Below are 23586 nucleotides of genomic sequence, written 5' to 3'. Positions count from 1 at the left end.
ACACCTACGTGCATTCACTTACAGTAAAGCCCAGACATACCCTCTCATTTTCTTCTTACTCACACAGACAGCACATGACCTTTGTACTTCAGAATGACCTAATCTTGGCTTGATGACAGATTAGTGTCACTACTTCCTTTTAACATCTCTTTGAACCTCTGTGTGTCTGTGTGTGTGTGTCAATGGCTCATTCAGATCTACACAATCTGCATGCCATTGATAATTTACCATGGAAGCATGGATCACTCTTATAGTATAACACTTAAATATGCCCCAGTGCTATCTTCAACGGGACACAATCTGGACTCATCAAAGGGGATCCAAGTAAAGCCGACGGGAGATCGAGTTGACCCTTACGCCTGGGCCTGGCAGACATCCCAAAGGAAAGCCTGTACAATGGTTCTCACTATTGCCACAGGGTGTTCCTCCCAACACAGAGCTGGTTTAGAAGCAGAGATTTAGCTCTGTTATTTTCTGCGGTGGAGCTGGAGTGAGCTGTGATTGTGTTTTGGTAGTACTCTTCAGGCAGATGGGCGGATACTCCTAGGGTTTGGTGTACTCGGCTAGAGGAACCTCGTCAAGTCGGTTTAGAAGTGTCGCCTTGAGATCTGCGTAGCCTAGTTCTGCTGTTTTTAATTTGCTGAAAGAGTAGTTGCATTCATCAGAGAATACAAATAGTATGCATGTAGCGTATTAGGCCTGCTGTTAATATGTCAGTGATTGATGTGAGTTATTCAGAGCATATGGATGAGCCTCAGCCGGGTCATGTTACAGACAGCCGTTGGACTTGTAAATTCTAGCTGACTGGTACATTTGTGTGTGCGTGTGTAAAAAAAAAAAAAAAAGTCATTCCACTGACTGAGCTCTTTGGCAGTGGTCCTAACAGCTTTGCGTGGTACAGGGCTCTGGGTAGCATATTATGTGAGTTGACGACCTCGAAGTCTACTGGGCCTCAAAGGCAGTGCTATTGGCACTGGGTGGCGTGGCTCTGATTTTGGCTATGAGCAGTGTGTCTTTTATGTGTTTTTATACATAAAGATGATCCTTCAGCGGCTGGCCTATTACTAGATTATCCACATCACACACTGTTTTGAGCGGTGTGTTTTAAAATCCTTATTGCACGCAGACTATATTTGTGTTGAAATCTGCAGTGCTCTGACACAATCTTGAGTTTCTGTGCTGCAGTCTCATTGTCTGCGTTTTGCCCTCTCCTGCTCTCCCAAGTATTAGATGAATCTCAGTCCCTCTGTCTGCACTGAGGTCCCTGTGAGCTGAGTAGATTCTACCGCAGTGTGGAATGGAAATGCTAACTAGGTTTGGCAATTTTACGATTGCATCGTCTACCATCGTCGATCGTGACAACATCGTGATGTCACATGATTGTTTTAGCTCATTTGAATTTGACTGTAGTCTGGCAGTGAGCACATAGCAGGGCAACATGCCAAATTGTATTTTCCCTAAATGCCATAGCCTTCATTTTCTTTCTTTAACCTTTTTATTTTATTAGGGAGTCATACTGAGACAAAGGTCTCTTTTACAGATGAGCCCTGAATTACAGAAAATGCACACATTTAAATACAAAACGAAAGCAGAAAGGAAAAACACTGTCATAAATACGTTCATTAGTAATAAGGTCCTCAATCAGCTTTCTGAATTGGCCTAGAGGCACCAAAACATCAAATTTAAGAACATTTTGAAGATTGTTCCAAAAATAAGGTCTAAGTAAATTTAAAGCTGATTTACCGGACTCCGTAGAGACCAAAGGAATTTCCAGAGTTAGCCATCCCTGAGACTTGGTGTGGTAACTTTTTTAGTAATAATTTTTTAGTAAAGTTTAGTAATGATGGGTACAGAGGGACTTTTTGTAGACTATACAATCGTATATCAACAATGTTAGGATGGGAAAACCCTAATGCTAACTCCACACAGGTGTCTGTCTCTCTGACCGTCAGCACAGCAGTCACAACGACCGCAGACCGCTTCCGAACCGGTTCTGTCTCTTGTCACAGCAATACCCCTCTCTCCCCGTTCTCCTCTGTCACCCCTTTCCCTCTCTTCCCCTCTTCCCTCTGCTCCCCTCGCTCTATAAAAAGGCCAGAGCAGGTATGTGTGTGGGATGTCACCTCATGCTTATAGAATATTGGCTGATTGCTTCATTTAGGTTTTGCTGGAGAGCCGTTTTTACTGTGGTGATTAACGGGCGGTTGGAAGGTGCTGCTTTCTCATTCAGACACATTGTACTGTATACTCTACCATGTTGTCTGAACATAGCTTTCTAACAGAGGATAAAGGAGTAGTAACATTTTTTTATTTTTTTTATATAATTCCTTTCTCTGCCCTCAACCGGCTCCCATTTTCTTTTGCATAGTTGTAATTCTTGCACGTTTCCACAGCAAAGCTCTTAGTCTTACCAGGACTGTCCAGGTTCATTGGAATGTGCTCTTAGTCTGACTGCCCTCCCGCTTTCTCTGCTGCTTACACACACACACACACACACACACACACACACACACACACACACCTGTCCCAGTCATCAGAAGACGCAAAAATATGTTTGTGCAAAAATAAATGAATGAATGCTAGCTATGTTTTTCCTGGTTGGACCTTTTCCTGGTTGGATGTCATCTTGGTAACCTTTTTGAACTTTAGGACTAGGGATATACATTTTGTCTTAATGTTTTAAAGTGCCATTTAAAAAAACAACAACATAAATAGAAAAAGTTAAGTGACGAGTTCAGATGTGGTTCTACGTATGACCGCTAGGGGGCAATGCAGTTCAATCTACCACGGTCCTGGCTTCTATCTACCTGTCGTTGCCACAGCAACAAAATCATAAAGCCTGTGTTTTTTTTATTTATTTAGTAGGCAAGTCCGTTAAGAACAAATTCTAATTTACAATGACGGCTAAACCCGGATGACACTGGGCCAATTGTGCGCCTCTTGTCCCTCTTGTTGCGAGGACTGCAGGGGGGAGCTCAGGCTTGTTCTTTTGTACTGTGCCAACCATGGTATCTTCCTCTTCAGGAGCTGCTGGCTGAGTTCATAAGAGGTAAAGAAATTGTTACATGGGACATTGTGCCCCCTCAGTCCATCTGTCACATCAAGCACAACCCGCACCCCCTGGTTCTTCTCCAGGCCTCCACTGGTCGGCTTCACTGTGTAGACTTGCATCTTCCAAGTGTAGCTGGATTGTGCGTCACAGGCCACCCATATCTTGATGCCATACTTTGCTGGTCATATACTGCCGGAAAGGACAGCAACCTTTTGACAAAAGAGATTACTATCAGTAATTAGTATCAGTGTCACAGAAAACAATCACATAAATCAAGGATATTACAGCAATACATAATAAAATGAACAGTGAAAATCACTTACATTACAGATATGAACCAGTTGCTTATCCACTGTTACTTCAGGGCCAGGGTTGTAGAGGATTGGCAGACGCTCAATCCACTTCTCCCAGACCTCTCTTATGGTCGTTCGATTGTCTCTCACACGCCTTGCAGGTGAGAGACCGTAGCATTCTTGAGAACGTGTGAAAGACTTAGTGGCATCGTGGCACTGAAAATCGCCCTTCCACTCTCAGCATCCCAGAGACTACATGTAGCCTCGCCTTGGGACCTATACACACCCGCTAAGATTAGCAGCCCTATGTAGGCACGCAGGTCAATCTCATCCATCTTTTTCCAGTTGTCTCCATATTTACGGAAACCCTGCAAATTTGTAATCTCCAGGATAATTTTTTCGATGGCTGGTGTGATGAACCTGTAGAATGTTGAGGCGATGTCCTGGGCATGGGCAACCGCATGTCTTGTGGGCTCTGGGGTCATCCTTATGATATTTTGTGCTGCCATCCTGCCCTGGTTATCATATGGCGACAAGGACCATGTTATTTTGCTGTTCTTTGACAGAAATGTCTCTCTTTCAGCTTGGGGGATTTCTTCATCTGAAGATGATGCATTGTGCTCTGGGTTGTATTCTTCCCCATCTTCTTCAGATACCTCCTCTTCTAAATAATTTGTTTCCTTATTCCTCCTGGACATCTTAATAAATCAGGTCTACGACCTGTTGGGCACTGAAACGTGCACTCATGGCTTCAGCAAAGAGAGAACTGGGGGGACTGTCATCTGAAGCACCTTTATAGCCTCTGACTGCATTCCCCATTAGTAAACATCGCTTTCAAGAAATGTTTATTTTGCCTGAAACTGTTTATTTTGTGTTTTTATTTTTTCTGTGAACTTGAGTCGTGTGAGGTCGTTGAGGGGAAATGCTGCACATGCACAAGAGTTTTAGTTTTGTCTGAGTTCAATCGGTAGCACACAATCTAAATTTCTCATTGTCTTTGTGGTTTTTGTGGTGTCTAAATGATTTTATAACTGCCGGGTCAAAAAGGACTCTAAGACAATATTTGTACCCTGGTCGAGAACAGCTTTCATGGAAATATGAACAAAGGCGATGTTTCACTTTTTCTAATGTTGGGGTCACACTAGGAAAAGTCCAGTTGAAAAATGTCAGTTAGGGGGTTTTCTCTGCAGTTAACATAGTGGTGGGTCATTTTTTGTTTACCCTTAAGACAACACAAGGGTTAAAATGTGATTTTTAAACCCTAACCAAACTGCCAACCTTATGCCTAACCTTAAGTTAATAAATGTTTACGTATTTCTACGTATTCCCCAAGGTGTCTACAGCATTGTGACTTAGTTTTACGCATTTATGTTGAAGAATCCCCGTAGGGGGGCGACATTGCGCAAGTGGTCACATGATGCTCCCGGAGAGAAAATCTCACGTAAAGTACAGAGGTAGCCATTATTCCAATCGCTTCTACTGAGAAACCAATTGTCCCGGTGGATATATTATCGAATAGATATTTGAAAAACACCTTGAGGATTGATTCTAAACAACGTTTGCCATGTTTCTGTCGATTTATTATGGAGCTAATTTTGAATATTTTTCGGCCTTGTCGTGACCGCAATTTCCGGTCGATTTCTCAGCCAAACGTGAAGAACAAACGGAGCTATTTCGCCTACAAAAATAATATTTTGGGAAAAAATGTACTTTGGCTATCTACCTGGGAGTCTCGTGAGTGAAAACATCCGAAGTTCATCAAAGGTAAACTATTTTATGATTTTCGTGACAAGGTTGCCTGCTGCTAGCAAGGCATAATGCTATGCTAGGCTATCGATAAACTTACACAAATGCTTGTCTAGCTTTGGCTGTAAAGCATATTTTGAAAATCTGAGATGACAGGGTGATTAACAAAAGGCTAAGCTGTGTTCCAATATATTTCACTTGTGATTTTCATGAATAGGAATATTTTCTAGGAAGATTTATGTCCGTTGCGTTATGCTAATTAGTGTCAGATGATGACAACGGTCCTGTTCACGGGATGGGGTGTCACTAGAGGTTAACTTCTTGGCGCACTCATCCCTTTAGCGGGATCATTTTCGTCAACATCCGCTGAATTGCAGAGCGTCAAATTAAATGACAAAAAAATGACATTTTCATGAAATTACAAGTGCAATATAGCAAAACACAGCTTAGCTTGTTACAGCTTAGCATGTCAGATTTCTGTTAGGACATCTCTCTCAGCAAACAAATCATTACAAACAGCCAGCAGCAAAGTAGATTGGTCACAAAAGTCAGAAAAGCAATAAAATGAATCGCTTACCTTTGATGATCTTCGGATGTTTCCACTCACGAGACTCCCAGTTACACAATAAATGTTCCTTTTGTTCCATAAAGATTATTTTTATATCCAAAATACCTCCATTTGGTTGGTGCGTTATGTTCAGAAATCCACAGGCTCGAGCGGTCACGACGGGGCAGGCGAAAAATTCAAGTAGTATCCGTAAAGTTCGTAGAAACATGTCAAACGTTTTTATAATCAAATTAGGTTGTTTTTACAAAACATAAGTGATGATATTTCAACCGGACTATAGCTTCTTCAATAGGAGAGAGAGAGAACATGTCTGCTCCACTCTGTTGGCGCATGCAAAACGCTGCTGGCACCCAGCCATCCAATGACGCGATGTGATCTTTCGTGCTCATTTTTCAGAATTAAAGCCTGAAACTATGTCTAAAGACTGTTCACACCATGTGGAAGCCATAGGAAAAGTAATCTGGTTGATATCCCTATAAATGGAGGGAAGGCATGCAATGGAACAGAGAGCTTTCAGGAAAAACAGCACTTCCTGGTTGGATTTTCCTCAGGTTTTCGCCTGCAATATCAGTTCTGTTATACTCACAATATTTTGACAGTTTTGGAAACTTTAGAGTGTTTTCAAACCTAATCTGACAATTGTATGCATATTCTGGGCCTGAGAAATAGGCAATTTCATTTGGGTACGTTTTCATCCAAACATCAAAATACTCCCCCCTACACTCTAAGGTTTATGCCATTGTAGGTTATCTGTTGTGTGCCTCTACTCCATGTTCTGTTGCCAGTACCTACTTCATGTTCCACTTCTCATCAATGTGATTGCTCGTTGCAGTGATGTATGACAGCATATTCATAGACATCTAACATAAAAAAAAAAAAAACATTTTATTTAACTAGGCAAGTCGGTTAACAATAAATTCTTATTTACAATGACGGCCTACCCCGGCCAAACCCTAACCCGGACGACGCTGGGCCAATTGTGCGCCGCGCTATGGGACTGCCATTTTTCTTACAGATAATGACGATGACGTGCGGCGCGCTTTTTATCAGTGGCAAATCAATTAAAAGATGCATATCTTCTACTAATGTTACAGCATTTATTATTTTTCCCTTGATGATGGTCGGGGCCTGTTAGTAGTAGTTTTGTGATAACTGCACTGTGATTTTATGTTAACGATCCCGTTTAAACAGTCACACCCCTAGTTAGGGCAGCATATTGTATCAGTATGAAGAAACTGCTTCTTCAATAGAAATCTCTGATTACATTTGTAGACGATGTCATGGCGACGTTGGCTAGGGGAAACGCCTTCACACTGCTTGCTTAGCGAGTACCACTTCCTCTCATTTCGGCCCATACCTGGCGCAAACTCGGGTCCTCCGTTTCACAAACACACGTGGCCACCCTCCTCAAGCGTCTTTGCCGATCGTGCCACCTCAAAAGCTCGATAATGAGGCGACGCAAGCAGGACATTTTAAGGCTGAGGAGTACATGTCACAAATCCCCATGTGCTACACTTGCTAAGCTCATGTTCAGAAGCACGTCATTAGGTCTAAAGGTTTAGAAACTGGCCAAACTTTTATTTTTAGCAATCCCATGAGCGTTTGCAAGTTCAGACAGATCAGCAGTATCTGATTTGAAAGTGCTGTCCCGTGTATCTACAGTAAATATAATGTCCGTTCTAGAATGTTCTTCTAGCCAATCAGAAATGAATTTGAACAATTAAACAATAAGGCCTGAGGAGGTGTGGTATATGGCAAATATACCACAGCTAAGGGCTGTTCTTATGGACAACGCAACGTGGAGTGCCTGGATACAGCCCTTAACCTTTGCCTGCACAGTCTCCATCCTAATAGGCTGCATCCACTTCCTTGTAAGCTATATCATTGCTGACCTTGGTTTAACCTGCTGTCTCTCATACAGACAGAAACCTTATTTTCTTTAACCACATCGTCTCGGTCTCAGTCTCTAAGCTGACTGGTTGGAAGGAAAGAGCGCCCGCCCTGGAAATGGTTACCTAGGAAACGGCCCTCAGACAGCGCCGCTGCCACGGCCACCGTGGTCTTTGTTGCATTCCTCTCTGTGTGTGTAATGTATGACTGACGGCATATTGAATTTGTCTGCCACTGCCGTCAATCCCAGAATATATATTTCCCTGGGCTGCATTATCATTATTTACAGACAGAACTGCAAATCATCAGATGCATTCAAACATGATGCAGGCTTACATCGTCAATGTCCTCGTTAGATTTAGACAATGGAGCTTTTCAAGGGGCTTGTGCTTATTTGTGTGTACATTGCCTTCAGAAAGTATTCATAACCCTTGACTTATTCCATGTTTTGTTGTTCTAGCCTGAATTCAAAATGTATTTAAAAAATAAATGTAAAAAATCTCACCCATCGACACACATTGCCCTACAATGACCGTGAAAGCATGTTTTTAGAAATGTATTAAAAATAAAATCCAGAAATATCTAATTTACATAAGTATTCACACCCCTAAATCAATACTTTGTAGAAGCACCTTTGGCAGAGATTACAGCTGTGAGTCTTTCAGGATAAGTCTCGAAGAGCTTTGCACACCAGGATTGTGCAATATGTGCATATAATTTTTTTGAATCGTCAAACTCTGTAAAATTGGTTGTTGATCATTGCTAGACAACCATTTTCAGGTCTTGCCATGGATTTTCAAGTAGATTTAAGTCAAAACTGTAACACATCCACTCAGGAACATTCACGGTTTTCTTGGTAAGCAACTCCAGTGTAGATTTGGCCTAAGTGTTTTAAGTTATGCTGAAAGGTGAAGTCATATCCCAGTGTCTGGTGGAAAGCAGACACAGGTTTTCCTCTAGGGTTTTGTCTGTGCTTAGCTCCATTCTGTTAGTTTTTTTTTATCCTGAAAAACTCCCCAGTCCTTAACAATTACAAGTTTACCCATAGCGTGATGCAGCCAACCCTATGTTTGAAAATATCAAGACTGGAACTCTGTGTTGTATTGGATTTGCCCCAAACATAACACTTTGTATTCAGGACAAAAAGTGAATTGCTTTGCCACATTTTTTGCAGTATTACTTTAGTGCCCTGTTGCAAACAGGATGCATGTTTTGGAATATTTGTATTTCGTACAGGCTTCCTTTTCACTCTGTCAGTTAGGTTCGTATTGTGGAGTAACTACAATGTTGTTGATCCATCTTCAGTTTTTTCCTATCACGGCAATTAAACTCCCTAACTGTTTTAAAGTCCCCATTGGCATCATGGTGAAGTCATTGAGTGGTTTCCTTCCTCACAGGCAACTAACTGAGTTAGGAAGGAAACCTGTATCTTTGTAGTGACTGGGTGTTGATACACCATCCAAAGTGTAATTGAATAACTTCACCATGCTCAAAGGGATTTTTAATATCTGCTTTTTTTTATACCCATCTACCAATAGGTGCCCTTCTTTGCGAGGCATTGGAAAACCTCCATGTGGTTAAATCTGTTTTGAAATTCACTGCTCGACTGAGGGACGTTTAGAGATAATCGTATGTGTGGGCTACAGAGATAAGGCAGTCATTCAAAATATAATGACACTATTATTGCATGCAGCTTATAATGTGATTTAAGAAAATGTGTACTCCTGAAATTGTTTAGGCTTGCCATAACAAAGGGGTTGAATATTTACTCAAGACATTTCAGCTTTACATTTTTTTTATTAATTTGTAAACATTTTGAAAACCACAATTCCGCTTTGACATTTTGGTGTATTGTGTGTGGGCCAGTGTCAACTCTAAATGTAATCCATTTTAAATGAAGGCTGTAACACAACAAAATGTGGAAAAAGTCTAGGGGTGTGCTAGTTTTGGGCTCAAGGGCATTGAGTGACAGAGGTTGGGAGAAAATAATACACATTTTAAGTGTGGAAAATAAGACACTCCTGTAGAGTAGTCAAGCGTAGTGCATAGACACATGTGGCTCTCATTGATACACTATGTATACTGAATGTGGACACCCCTTCAAATGATTGGATTCGGCTATTTCAGACACACCCGTTGCTGACAGGTGTATAAAATTGAGCACCCAGCCATGCAATCACCATAGACAAACATTGGCAGTAGAATGGCCTTACTGAAGAGCTTGGAGACTTTCTACGTGGCACCGTCATAGGATGCCACCTATCCAACAAGTCAGTTTGTCAAATTTCTGCCCTGCTAGAGCTGCCCCGGTCAACTGTAAGTGCGAAGTGGAAACGTTTAGGAGCAACAACGGCTCAGCCGCAAAGTGGTAGGCCACACAAGCTCACAGACGGGACCGCGGAGTGCTGAAATTGTCTGTCCTCGGTTGCAACACGCACTACAGAGTTCCAAACTGCCTCTGGAAGCAATGTCAACAGAGAACTGTTCGTCGGGAGTTTCTTGCAATGGGTTTTTGCAAGAAGCGCCCGACGAACAGTTCTCTGTTGACATTGCTTCCAGAGGCAGTTTGGAACTCTGTAGTGCGTGTTGCAACCGAGGACAGACAATTTCAGCACTCTGCGGTCCCGTCTGTGGAGGACCCAACTCCATTTTAATGCCCATGATTTTGGAATGAGATGTTTGACAAGCAGGTGTCCACATACTTTTGGTTGTGTATATCTAGCTGCTCTGCCAAGTGGACACCTGCTGGACTCATGTTTAGTGTGTGTGTGTGTGTGCTCACTGTGAGTGTGTACCAAACTGTATATCACGGAAGTGCTGTTGACCTTTATGGTAAAAACGTTCTTTACTTTAGTCGTTATAGAGCGACTACAGTACACACTGACTGCCTCTCCCTTGACTAGGCCTATAGTGTAGCTGTTTTTATGTTTAACCGTCAAATTCATCATTACCTCCTGCTGTTCATTTCCTAATTGACCAGCCGGGTCTGGTTTATGTGTTTATCCTTGTGCTGACGTTAGATATAGTACTTGTCCTTTTTTATAGGTTGACTCAGGATTGATGGAGTGTGACATGTTTCCTGTCCATATGGTCTCTGCTCCATCTTCTGTCTTTGAGGCGACTGTCTGGCCCTGAAACATGTTGGTTAACCCTTCACATCCTCCATTTTCATCTCGCTATCCCTTCCTCCTCTCTCTTGCTATTTTTCAATCTCTCCCTCTATCTCTCACTCTTTTTCTTTTTCCCCTATCTTTTAGGGGGCGTTTGGAGCTCTTCAGAAAATCTGTGAGGACTCCACAGAGGTCTTGGACAGTGACATGTTGGACCGTCCGCTCAATGTCATGATCCCAAAGTTCCTGCAGTTCTTCAAGCACAGTAGCCCCAAGATCAGGTACTGGCTATCTCTCCCGCTCCCCCTGCTCACTGCCTTGTCTCTCCCTCAGTCCTCACTCCTTGGCCAATGAGGTTCCTTAACAGCCCTTACCGCCTGATCAGGCACTCAAATTAAACCAAATATATTTATAAAGCCTTTTTTTACAACAGCAGTTGTCACAATGTGTAGGGTGCACTAATATGAAAAGTGTAAAATAAAATGTGAAAATACTACATGTCATATCCATCTTACATCTTGTTTTATGTCCTCTGGATTTTATGAAGAAAGATGACTAGTTCAACGGTGAGCCTTTCAGTTAGCCTCAGTTCGTGTACAGCATCCAGCCTATCTGACTATTATATTTTTTGTTGTCTTTTTTTTGGCCTCCATTGATTTAGTTGCCCTAATTTTGGCCATCATAAAAGGGTAAAAACTCCAATAACCTTTGAATGGATTATGATAAAGACATTAGGTTTGGACCATTGGTTTTCTTTAGAGGAGTATCTATCCAATTAACATATCTTACCCATTGGTCAAAAGATGCATTTTTGTTTGGACACACTACAAAGTGACTTACCTGGCCTAGACCACAGACAGCAAGCTGAAGCACAGTGGTAAGCAAAAGTCCCTAGAAGGAATGACTGTACTCTAGTATGAGTGTACTGTACCTCCCTCTCTCTCACAGCCTTGCCTTTTTCCCCCCACTCCTCACTCCCGGGGGAGCCAACACCTTGCACCTCCTCTAATCGGTCCCAAAACAACCCATAGCCAAGTATTTATTAAAACATTTGAGAGAAATTCACAGGCGCTTTGACCCAAAATGTCCCCTCACAACCCTCTTTCCTCAGGCTTATAGATTAAACTTTCTCTCTGATTTGTATCCATCCTTTGGTGTTATCAAGGTCTGAGATTCCAGATAGGAGACTGGAGAAAAGGGAGGTGGGGGGAGGAACAGAGACCGAGGCAGCGTTGATGAGTGGATCATGTGAATTTGGCTTGTGTGAAGTTAAGGTTTTAAAGGGCATGTTGTGTTGCAGGTCTCATGCCATCGCCTGCGTCAACCAGTTCATCATAAGTAGGACCCAGGCCCTCATGCTGCACATCGATGGCTTCATTGAGGCAAGTCTGACCCCGCAGTGACCTCTGACCTATACACTCTGACCTCTCATAACCCCCAGACAGCCCTGTAACTCTCTAATATGCCCACAAAGTCAGACACGTGGTATGGTATGAGGCTTATGTGACCCCTAAGTTATGCAAGCAAGTCATATACCACACGTACAAACACACAACTAGCACATATTCCCCTTGACACACACAACACCTCTGCTGACCATCACACATGGCCATTAGATTATCACACACCCACCCCAGCCATAAGACCCAGAAGGCGTCATCCAGGCAGGCAGGTATATGGCCTTAGTGCAGTGTGTCAGTGGGTTAGCTCTGAGCCTCTAGGCAGCACAACACTGTTCTACCCTAGCTTCAGTTCAGTACACAAACCCCAATTCCTCCGATTGGATCAGGGCTGGTAAGCCGTTGGAAGTAGATCAGGTTAACCACTGATGAGCTTAAATTCCAGTCAGCTGGGCCCTGGATGAGGACAGATGCACCCAGCACGGTGACGTTGACAATACATGACAGGCAGAAGAATATTGCAGGCGGATAAGGGATAAAGAAAAGGCTGCTGTTGAAAGTCCCTCTGTCTTTAGGTGTAGGGGTGAGAGAGCGGGCACTCGGCGTAGAAGAGGGACAGGTCACATGGAATCTGATTTGCATAATCTAAATTGGTTTATTTCTGCAGGGTGTTTTTATAAAGCTATTTTCACTGGAGTTCTTTATGTGATAACAGTCTGAAGGCCAGAGTTGATAGCAGGCTTTGAGTAAAAGGAGATGGCTGTGGTCAGTAGAGGCTCAGGTGGTCGGTAGATGGCTAGAGGCTCAGTAGTTGGAAGTGGTACAGGTCAGACCTCAGGACGCACATGAAGACATTAATGTCTGAACTCAAGTAACCCTTCCTTGGCTCTATCTCAATTCCCCTAAAATGTGTCCTTATCTCGTCTCCTTCCCTTTCTCTTTAAGATTGGAAATGCGATTCAATAGTAATGGGATTATTATTATTATTATTATTATTATTATTATTATTATTCTTTTACAAATAATGTAAAGTGAGGAATGACAGTCCCTTTGAGACTAGTATGGGTACATAGGTGTACAATGTTTGACCCCCTTCCCTCCCTGTAGAACCTATTTGCCTTGGCGACTGATGAAGAACCGGAGGTGAGGAAGAACGTGTGCAGAGCTCTGGTCATGCTGCTGGAGGTCCGCATGGACCGTCTCCTACCACACATGCACAACATAATAGAGGTGAGACGGGCTGGTTGGCGTCGGGCTGGTTGGCGTCGGACTGGGGCTGGTTGGCGTCGGACTGGGGCTGGGTGTGATAGGACTGGGGGAGGGATATAGGCGGTTGAGATGGAAGGAGAGGGCGTGGGGAGGGATATAGAGATGAAAGAAGGGAGAAAAACAAACCAAGAGACTAGAATGGGTTCAGCTAAGTCTTTCATCACATGAGCTCAAGATGCCACCTAGTGGCCAAAAGCTATATTTCCCAACTTGATCCATAATCAGGTGATTGTGGCGGCCCAGCTTGTGGCCTTGGAATGGATCCTGAATATTGATGGAGGAAGTGCACTACAAGTATAATGCAAAAGGACACATTTTCCCCTGGTACTCTCCTTCTCAGTACATGCTGCAGAGGACTCAGGACCAGGATGAGAATGTGGCTCTGGAGGCCTGTGAGTTCTGGCTGACCCTGGCTGAACAGCCTGTATGTAAGGACGTTCTGTGTAACCACCTCTCCAAGTGAGTAACACAATTTACACACACACACACACACACACACACACACACACACAGAGAGAGAGAGAACATCTCACAGATACTACAAGAATGCTAGATATGGCATATGGGAACGCAAAGACGGTCATAGCAGCACAAATGCTTTGTGACACATGCACAGTACAACACCAGCCTCCATATCAAAGCTTTAGCTATAACATTTGCTCCAATCCTAGACCTCACCCCTGGGTGTACTGTCCTCATCCTGTCACCCCGGCCATTGCTCAAGAGACATAGCTGTTAGAGCTCATCTGTTACACGGTGGTGACAATGCTGACGTATAAATGTGGCCTGTCCTTGCCCCCTCTCCCCTACCCTCCGTCCCCTGTCTGTTTTCAGGCTGACTCCGGTGCTCGTCAATGGGATGAAGTACTCGGAGATCGACATCATTCTGCTCAAGGTCAGTCTGCTCCGAGTGTGAGCCAGGAAATGGATCTATGGGCTGCTAGACTGCTGCTGGACTGGAGACTGTGATTAAGATGTACTAGACACATCACACCTCAACCCTGGGGGAGGGAGAGGGTGGAGGGTATTGCAAGGCATATCAATCTTGTTGCTGTGCATGACTCTTGTTTCAACCTTGGGTATGTGTTGGTCCTGAGGTTTGAGTATAACCCATCACTGACCTGTCACTATGGTTACAATTATATACATTTTTAAAGATTCATAAATATGTATGGGTCTCTGTCTGCTTGTAAGATTATAGTCTGATAGGTTAACTGACAGCTACCCAGCTACAGCCTAAAGGCAGCTCAATGTCTTAAAGTAGTATAAATAATTTGAATTGCATACGTGTGTGTGTGTGTCTGTGTACACTTGCAAGTGTCTAACTTTGTGTTTTTGTGAGACTTGTGTGTTTAACTGTGTGAGTGTGTGTCAGGGTGACGTGGAGGAGGATGATGAGGCCATCCCTGACAACGAGCAGGACATCAGGCCCAGGTTCCACCGCTCCCGTACGGTTGCCCAGCAATACGAGGGTGACCGGGACGGCATTGAGGAAGACGACGATGAAGACGATGACCTGGAAGATGATGACACCATCTCTGACTGGAACCTCCGTGAGTGGACCTCTGATTATCTGTTTTTCAAATCAAATTGTATTAGTCACATGCGCCGAATACAACTGTTGTAGACCTTACAGTGAAATGCTTACTTTACGAGCCCCTAACCAACGGCAATGCAAATAGTCTGGGTAGCCATTTGATTGAGGTGTTCAGGAGTCTTATGGCTTGGGGGTTTAAGCTGTTTAGAAGCCTCTTGGACCTAGACTTGACACTCCGGTACCGCTTGCTGTTCGGTAGCAGAGAGAACGTTCTGTGACTAGGGTGGCTGGAGTCTTTGACAATTTTTAGGGCCTTCCTCTGACACCTCTTGGTATAGAGTGATCAAATCAAATGGATATATATAGCCCTTCGTACATCAGCTGATATCTCAAAGTGCTGTACAGAAACCCAGCCTAAAACCCCAAACAGCAAGCAATGCAAGCAAGCACAGTGGCTAGGAAAAACTCCCTAGAAAGGCCATGTACTGGGCCGTTCGCACTACCCTCTGTAGTGCCTTGTGGTCGGAGGCCAAGGAGTTGCCATAACAGGCAGTGACGCAACCAGCCAGGATGCTCTCTGGTGCAGCTGCGGAACCTTTTGAAGATCTGAGGACCCAGGCCAAATCTTTTCAGTCTCTTGAGGGGGAAAAGGTTTTGTCGTGCCCTCTTCACGACTGTCTTCGTGTGCTTGGACCATGTTAGTTTGTTGTTGATGTGGACACCAAGGAACATGAAGCTCTCAACTTTCTCTACTGTACCCCATCGATGAGAATGGGGGTGTGCTCGGTCCTCTTTTTCCTGTAGTCCACAATCATCTCCTTTTGTCTTGATCACGTTGAGGGAGAGGTTGTTGTCCTGGCACCACACGGCCAGGTCTCTGACCTCCCTATAGGCTGTCCCGTCGTTGTTGTGTCATCGGCAAACTTAATGATGGTGTTGGAGTCCTGCCTGGCTGGGCAGTCATGAGTGAACAGGGAGTACAGGAGGGGCCCCTGTGTTGAGGATCAGCATGGTGGATGTGTTGTTACTTACCCTTACCACCTGGGGGTGGCCCGTCAGGAAGTCCAGGATCCAGTTGCATAGGGAGGTGGTTAGCCCAGGGTTCTTAGCTTAGTGATGAGCTTTGTGGGCACTATGGTGTTGAACGCTGATCTGTAGTCAATGAAATGCATTCTCACATAGGTGTTCCTTTTGTCCAGGTGGGAAAGGGCAGTGTGGAATGCAATAGAGATTGCATCATCTGTGGATATGTTGGGGTGGTATGCAAATTGGAGTGGGTCTAGGGTTTCTGGGATAATGGTGTTGATGTGAGCCATGACCAGCCTTTCAAAGCACTTCATGGCTACAGATGTGAGTGCTACGGGTCGGTAGTCATTTAGACAGGTTACCTTAGTGCCTGTGCCCAAGAACACTATGGTAGTCTGCTTGAAACGTGTTAGTGTTACAGACTAGGACAGGGGGAGGTTGAAAATGTCAGTGAAGGCACTTGCCCGTTAGTCAGCGTATTCTCGCAGTACACGTCCTGGTAATCCGTCTGGCCCTGCGGCCTTGTGAATGTTGGCCTGTTTAAAGGTCTTGCTCACATCGCCTGCAGAGAGCGTGATCACACAGTCTTCCGGAACAGCTGGTGCTCTCATGCATGTTTCAGTGTTATTTGCCTCGAAGCGAGCATAAAGTAATTTAGCTCGTCTGGTAGGCTCGTGTCACTGGGTAGCTCTCAGCTGTGCTACCCTTTGTAGTCTGCAATGAATTGCAAGCCCTTCCACATCCGATGAGCGTCAGAGCTGGTGTCCTGATTTTAGTCCTGTATTGACACTTTGCCTGTTTGATGGTTCGTCGGAGGGCATAGCGGGATTTCTTGTAAGCTTCCAGGTTAGAGTCCCGCTCCTTGAAAGCGGCAGCTCTAGCCTTTAGCTCAGTGTGGATGTTGCCTGTAATCCATGGCTTCTGGTTGGAGTATGTACGTACGGTCACTGTCATCGATGCACTTATTGATGAAGCCAATGGCTGATGTGGTGTACTCTTCAATGCCATCGGAGGAATCCCGGAACATATTCCAGTCTGTGCTAGCAAAACAGTCCTATAGCTTAGCATCTGCTTCATCTGACCACTTTATTGATCTAGTCACTGGTGCTTCCTGCTTTTAATTTTTTCTTGTAAGCAGGAGGATAGAATTATGGTCAGATTTGCCAAATGGAAGGGGAGTTGCGTCTGTGTGTGTGGAGTAATGGTGGTCCAGAATGTGTTTTTTCCCCCCCTCTGGTCTCACATTTAACATGCTGATATACATTTGGTAAAACAGATTTACGTTTCCCTGCGTTTAAGTCCCCGGCTAATAGGAACGCAGCCTCTGGGTGAGCGTTTTCTTGTTTGCTAATGGCGGAATACAGCTCTTTCAATGCTATCTTAGTGCCAGCCTCTGACTGTTGTGGTACGTAAACACTTACTCAGTTTTTTTTCCACATTCACAATTTCTCTAGCTCTCTCTCCCTCCTCTCCAATCTCCATCCACTTAAGTCCAATGCTTTTGTCTTGCTGTCTCTCTTCCAGCCTTACCCCACATACAGTGCCTTGCGAAAGTATTCGGCCCCCTTGAACTTTGCGACCTTTTGCCACATTTCAGGATTCAAACATAAAGATATAAAACTGTATTTTTTTGTGAAGAATCAACAAGTGGGACACAATCATGAAGTGGAACGACATTTATTGGATATTTCAAACTTTTTTAACAAATCAAAAACTGAAAAATTGGTCGTGCAAAATTATTCAGCCCCTTTACTTTCAGTGCAGCAAACTCTCTCCAGAAGTTCAGTGAGGATCTCTGAATGATCCAATGTTGACCTAAATGACTAATGATGATAAATACAATCCACCTGTGTGTAATCAAGTCTCCGTATAAATGCACCTGCACTGTGATAGTCTCAGAGGTCCGTTAAAAGCGCAGAGAGCATCATGAAGAACAAGGAACACACCAGGCAGGTCCGAGATACTGTTGTGAAGAAGTTTAAAGCCGGATTTGGATACAAAAAGATTTCCCAAGCTTTAAACATCCCAAGGAGCACTGTGCAAGCGATAATATTGAAATGGAAGGAGTATCAGACCACTGCAAATCTACCAAGACCTGGCCGTCCCTCTAAACTTTCAGCTCATACAAGGAGAAGACTGATCAGAGATGCAGCCAAGAGGCCCATGATCACTCTGGATGAACTGCAGAGATCTATAGCTGAGGTGGGAGACTCTGTCCATAGGACAACAATCATTCGTATATTGCACAAAGCTGGCCTTTATGGAAGAGTGGCAAGAAGAAAGCCATATCCATAAAAAGTGTTGTTTAAAGTTTGCCACAAGCCACCTGGGAGACACACCAAACATGTGGAAGAAGGTGCTCTGGTCAGATGAAACCAAAATTGAACTTTTTGGCAACAATGCAAAACGTTATGTTTGGCGTAAAAGCAACACCCTGAACACACCATCCCCACTGTCAAACATGGTGGTGGCAGCATCATGGTTTGGGCCTGCTTTTCTTCAGCAGGGACAGGGAAGATGGTTAAAATTGATGGGAAGATGGATGGCGCCAAATACAGGACCATTCTGGAAGAAAACCTGATGGAGTATGCAAAAGACCTGAGACTGGGACGGAGATTTGTCTTCCAAGACAATGATCCAAAACATGAAGCAAAATCTACAATGGAATGGTTCAAAAATAAACATATCCAGGTGTTAGAATGGCCAAGTCAAAGTCCAGACCTGAATCCAATCGAGAATCTGTGGAAAGAACTGAATACTGCTGTTCACAAATGCTCTTCATCCAACCTCACTGAGCTCGAGCTGTTTTGCAAGGAGGAATGGGAAAAAAATTCAGTCTCTCGATGTGCAAAACTGATAGAGACATACCCCAAGCGACTTACAGCTGTAATCGCAGCAAAAGGTGGTGCTACAAAGTATTAACTTAAGGGGGCTGAATAATTTTGCACGCCCAATTTTTCAGTTTTTGATTTGTTAAAAAAGTTTGAAATATCCAATAAATGTCGTTCCACTTCATGATTGTGTCCCACTTGTTGTTGATTCTTCACAAAAAAAGACAGTTTTATATCTTTATGTTTGAAGCCTGAAATGTGGCAAAAGGTCACAAAGTTCAAGGGGGCCGAATACTTTCGCAAGGCACTGTATGTACAATATGCCATCGATATTGTTGACCTTTTTTTGTGGGCAAGGGTGTTTTTCTGTGTACCCCTCTATACTTACATGTCCTTCTCTCTCTCTGTTTTCAGGTAAGTGTTCAGCAGCGGCGTTGGATGTGTTGGCTAACGTGTTCAGAGACGACCTGCTCCTCCCTATCTTGCCTCTCCTCAAAGAGCTCCTCTTCCACCCAGAGTGGGTCATCAAGGAGTCTGGAATACTTGTTCTGGGGGCCATCGCTGAGGGTAAGGCCCTGTTATAGTACCCTAACCCCTAAGGTCGGGGGGCGACTACTAGAAACCCGAGGGAAGAGAAAGGGAAGGAAGTGTTATGCCGAAAGAGATGGGAGAAAGAGACTTTGGAGGGAGGATGAGAATCACCTGGAAGTGCTAGAATATCGTCTATATGTTAACTTTGAAACCAGCAGACATCATTGGCATACATGGTAATTATAGTAATAACACCCACCTTTGTCCTTCCAGGTTGTATGCAGGGTATGATTGCCTACCTGCCAGAGCTCATCCCCCACCTGGTGCAGTGTCTGAGTGATAAGAAGGCCCTGGTGCGCTCCATCACCTGCTGGACCCTGAGTCGGTATGCCCACTGGGTGGTCAGTCAGCCACCTGACACCTACCTGAAGCCCCTGATGACTGAGCTGCTCAAACGCATCCTGGACTCCAACAAGAGGGTGCAGGAGGCCGCCTGCAGGTGAGAGGGAGGTTGACTGTGGTTCAGTTGCGGTCAGTGTGTGGTTTGCTCAGGTTACTTTTGTCCAGATGTGTCCTTTTTTTCTTCTTTTTTTGTAAATGATCGATAGATAACCAAAAGCCACTTATTACTGGTTTTCCCACTCAAGCTGGTGATGACTGTCCTTGGGAGTGGAAGTAAAGATGATGATCATTGATGTTTGGTTGACCCAATCAAATGTTTTTGAACAGCTTGATTGCAAAGTTACGTTCCAAACTACCCTTTATTTTTCTCACTCTAGTACTTCCAGCGCCGACAGAGATGGCCGCCTCGCTTCGCGTTCCTAGGAAACTATGCAGTTTTTTGTTTTTTTTACGTGTTATTGCTTACATTGGTACCCCAGGTCATCTTAGGTTTCATTACATACAGTCGAGAAGAACTACTGAACATAAGAGCAGCGTCAACTCACCATCAGTACGACCAAGAATATGACTTTCGCGAAGCGGATCCTGTGTTCTGCCTTTCACCCAGGACAACAGAATGGATCCCAGCTGGCGACCCAAAAAAACAACTTTGTAAAAGGGGGAAACGGAGTGGTCTTCTGGTCAGACTCCGGAGACGGGCACATCGTGCACCACTCCCTAGCATTCTTCTCGCCAATGTCCAGTCTCTTGACAACAAGGTTGATGAAATCCGAGCAAGGGTAGCATTCCAGAGGGACATCAGAGACTGTAACGTTCTTTGCTTCACGGAAACATGGCTCACTGGAGAGACGCCATCGGAGTCGGTGCAGCCAGCTGGTTTCTCCACGCATCGCGCAGACAAAAACAAACATCTTTCTGGTGAGAAGAGGGGCGGGGGCGTATGCTTCATGGTTAAGGTGACGTGGTGTGATCATAACAACATACAGGAACTCAAGTCCTTCTGTTCACCTGATTTAGAATTCCTCACAATCAAATGTCGACCGCATTATCTACCAAGGGAATTCTCTTCGATTATAATCACAGCCGTATATATTCCCCCCCCAAGCAGACACATCGATGGCTCTGAACAAACTTTATTTGACTCTTTGCAAACTGGAATCCATTTATCCGGAGGCTGCATTCATTGTAGCTGGGGATTTTAACAAGGCTAATCTGAAAACAAGACTCCCTAAATTTTATCAGCATATCGATTGCGCAACCAGGGCTGGAAAAACCTTGGATCATTGCTATTCTAACTTCCGCGACGCATATACGGCCCTGCCCCGCTCTCCTTTCGGAAAAGCTGACCATGACTCCATTTTGTTGATCCCTGCCTACAGACAGAAACTAAAACAAGAAGCTCCCGCGCTGAGGTCTGTTCAACGCTGGTCCGACCAATCTGACTCCACGCTCCAAGACTGCTTCCATCACGTGGACTGGGATATGTTTCGTATTGCGTCAGACAACAACATTGACGAATACGCTGATACGAATACGCTGATTCACTTTTAATCAGGGCAAGGTGACCGGAAACATGACCGAATACAAACAGTGTAACTATTCCCTCCGCAAGGCAATCAAACAAGCTAAGCGTCAGTATAGAGACAAAGTAGAATCTCAATTCAACGGCTCAGACACGAGGAATGTGGCAGGGTCTACAGTCAATCACGGATTACAAAAAGAAAACCAGCCCCGTCACGGACCAGGATGTCTTGCTCCCAGGCAGACTAAATAACTTTTTTGCCCGCTTTGAGGACAATACAGTGCCACTGACACGGCCCGCAACTAAAACATGCGGACTCTCCTTCACTGCAGCCGACGTGAGGGAAACATTTAAACGTGTCAACCCTCGCAAGGCTGCAGGCCCAGATGTCATCCCCAGCCGCGCCCTCAGAGCATGCGCAGACCAGCTGGCTGGTGTGTTTACATATTCAATCAATCCCTATCCCAGTCTGTTGTTCCCGCATGCTTCAAGAGGGCCACCATTGTTCCTGTTCCCAAGAAAGCTAAGGTAACTGAGCTAAACGACAACCGCCCCGTAGCACTCACTTCCGTCATCATGAAGTGCTTTGAGAGACTAGTCAAGGACCATATCATCTCCACCCTACCTGACACCCTAGACCCACTCCAATTTGCTTACCGCCCAAATAGGTCCACAGACGATGCCATCTCAACCACACTGCACACTGCCCTAACCCATCTGGACAAGAGGAATACAGTGCCTTGCGAAAGTATTCGCCCCCCTTGAACTTTGCGACCTTTTGCCACATTTCAGGCTTCAAACATAAAGATATAAAACTGAGTTTTTTTGTGAAGAATCAACAAGTGGGACACAATCATGAAGTGGAACGACATTTATTGGATATTTCAAACTTTTTTAACAAATCAAAAACTGAAAAATTGTGCGTGCAAAATTATTCAGCCCCTTTACTTTCAGTGCAGCAAACTCTCTCCAGAAGTTCAGTGAGGATCTCTGAATGATCCAATGTTGACCTAAATGACTAATGATGATAAATACAATCCACCTGTGTGTAATCAAGTCTCCGTATAAATGCACCTGCACTGTGATAGTCTCAGAGGTCCGTTAAAAGCGCAGAGAGCATCATGAAGAACAAGGAACACACCAGGCAGGTCCGAGATACTGTTGTGAAGAAGTTTAAAGCCGGATTTGGATACACAAAGATTTCCCAAGCTTTAAACATCCCAAGGAGCACTGTGCAAGCGATAATATTGAAATGAAAGGAGTATCAGACCACTGCAAATCTACCAAGACCTGGCCGTCCCTCTAAACTTTCAGCTCATACAAGGAGAAGACTGATCAGAGATGCAGCCAAGAGGCCCATGATCACTCTGGATGAACTGCAGAGATCTACAGCTGAGGTGGGAGACTCTGTCCATAGGACAACAACCAGTCGTATATTGCACAAATCTGGCCTTTTATGGAAGAGTGGCAAGAAGAAAGCCATTTCTTAAAGATATCCATAAAAAGTGTCGTTTAAAGTTTGCCACAAGCCACCTGGGAGACACACCAAACATGTGGAAGAAGGTGCTCTGGTCAGATGAAACCAAAATTGAACTTTTTGGCAACAATGCAAAACGTTATGTTTGGCGTAAAAGCAACACACACCATTCCCACTGTCAAACATGGTGGTGGCAGCATCATGGTTTGGGCCTGCTTTTCTTCAGCAGGGACAGGGAAGATGGTTAAAATTGATGGGAAGATGGATGGAGCCAAATACAGGACCATTCTGGAAGAAAACCTGATGGAGTATGCAAAAGACCTGAGACTGGGACGGAGATTTGTCTTCCAACAAGACAATGATCCAAAACATAAAGCAAAATCTACAATGGAATGGTTCAAAAATAAACATATCCAGGTGTTAGAATGGCCAAGTCAAAGTCCAGACCTGAATCCAATTGAGAATCTGTGGAAAGAACTGAAAACTGCTGTTCACAAATGCTCTCCATCCAACCTCACTGAGCTCGAGCTGTTTTGCAAGGAGGAATGGGAAAAAATGTCAGTCTCTCGATGTGCAAAACTGATAGACATACCCCAAGCGACTTACAGCTGTAATCGCAGCAAAAGGTGGCGCTACAAAGTATTAACTTAAGGGGGCTGAATAATTTTGCACGCCCAATTTTTCAGTTTTTGATTTGTTAAAAAAGTTAGAAATATCCAATGTCGTTCCACTTCATGATTGTGTCCCACTTGTTGTTGATTCTTCACAAAAAATAGTTTTATATCTTTGTTTGAAGCCTGAAATGTGGCAAAAGGTCGCAAAGTTCAAGGGGGCCGAATACTTTCGCAAGGCACTGTACCTATGTGAGAATGCTGTTTATCGACTACAGCTCGGCATTTAACACCATAGTGCCCTCCAAGCTCGTCATCAAG

At 44.2% G+C, this 23586-nt stretch overlaps 1 protein-coding gene across 5 annotated transcripts in view; it reads left to right on the top strand.

The window, feature by feature from the left end:
• Window positions 1-23586, top strand: part of LOC110509572 (transportin-1) — a 76580-nt gene that overhangs the window by 23917 nt on the left and 29077 nt on the right. For all 5 annotated transcript variants that reach the window (XR_016493391.1, XR_016493392.1, XR_016493393.1 and 2 more), the window contains 8 exons: window positions 10807-10940; window positions 11960-12041; window positions 13167-13289; window positions 13669-13787; window positions 14163-14223; window positions 14704-14881; window positions 19137-19289; window positions 19527-19752. Coding sequence is in view for 2 of the 5 variants with exons in the window: in XM_021590529.3 (XP_021446204.2) it covers window positions 10807-10940; window positions 11960-12041; window positions 13167-13289; window positions 13669-13787; window positions 14163-14223; window positions 14704-14881; window positions 19137-19289; window positions 19527-19752 (1076 nt within the window). In the remaining 3 variants the exon portion in view is untranslated. The remainder of the gene's footprint in view (window positions 1-10806; window positions 10941-11959; window positions 12042-13166; window positions 13290-13668; window positions 13788-14162; window positions 14224-14703; window positions 14882-19136; window positions 19290-19526; window positions 19753-23586) is intronic.

The sequence above is a fragment of the Oncorhynchus mykiss genome, chromosome 29 (genome assembly GCF_057628025.1).
Source record: "Oncorhynchus mykiss isolate SJ-2025 chromosome 29, ASM5762802v1, whole genome shotgun sequence".
In the NCBI taxonomy this organism is placed as follows: domain Eukaryota; kingdom Metazoa; phylum Chordata; class Actinopteri; order Salmoniformes; family Salmonidae; genus Oncorhynchus; species Oncorhynchus mykiss.
Note: the sequence above shows the minus strand (reverse complement) of the source record. Positions and strands in the feature narration are given on the sequence as shown.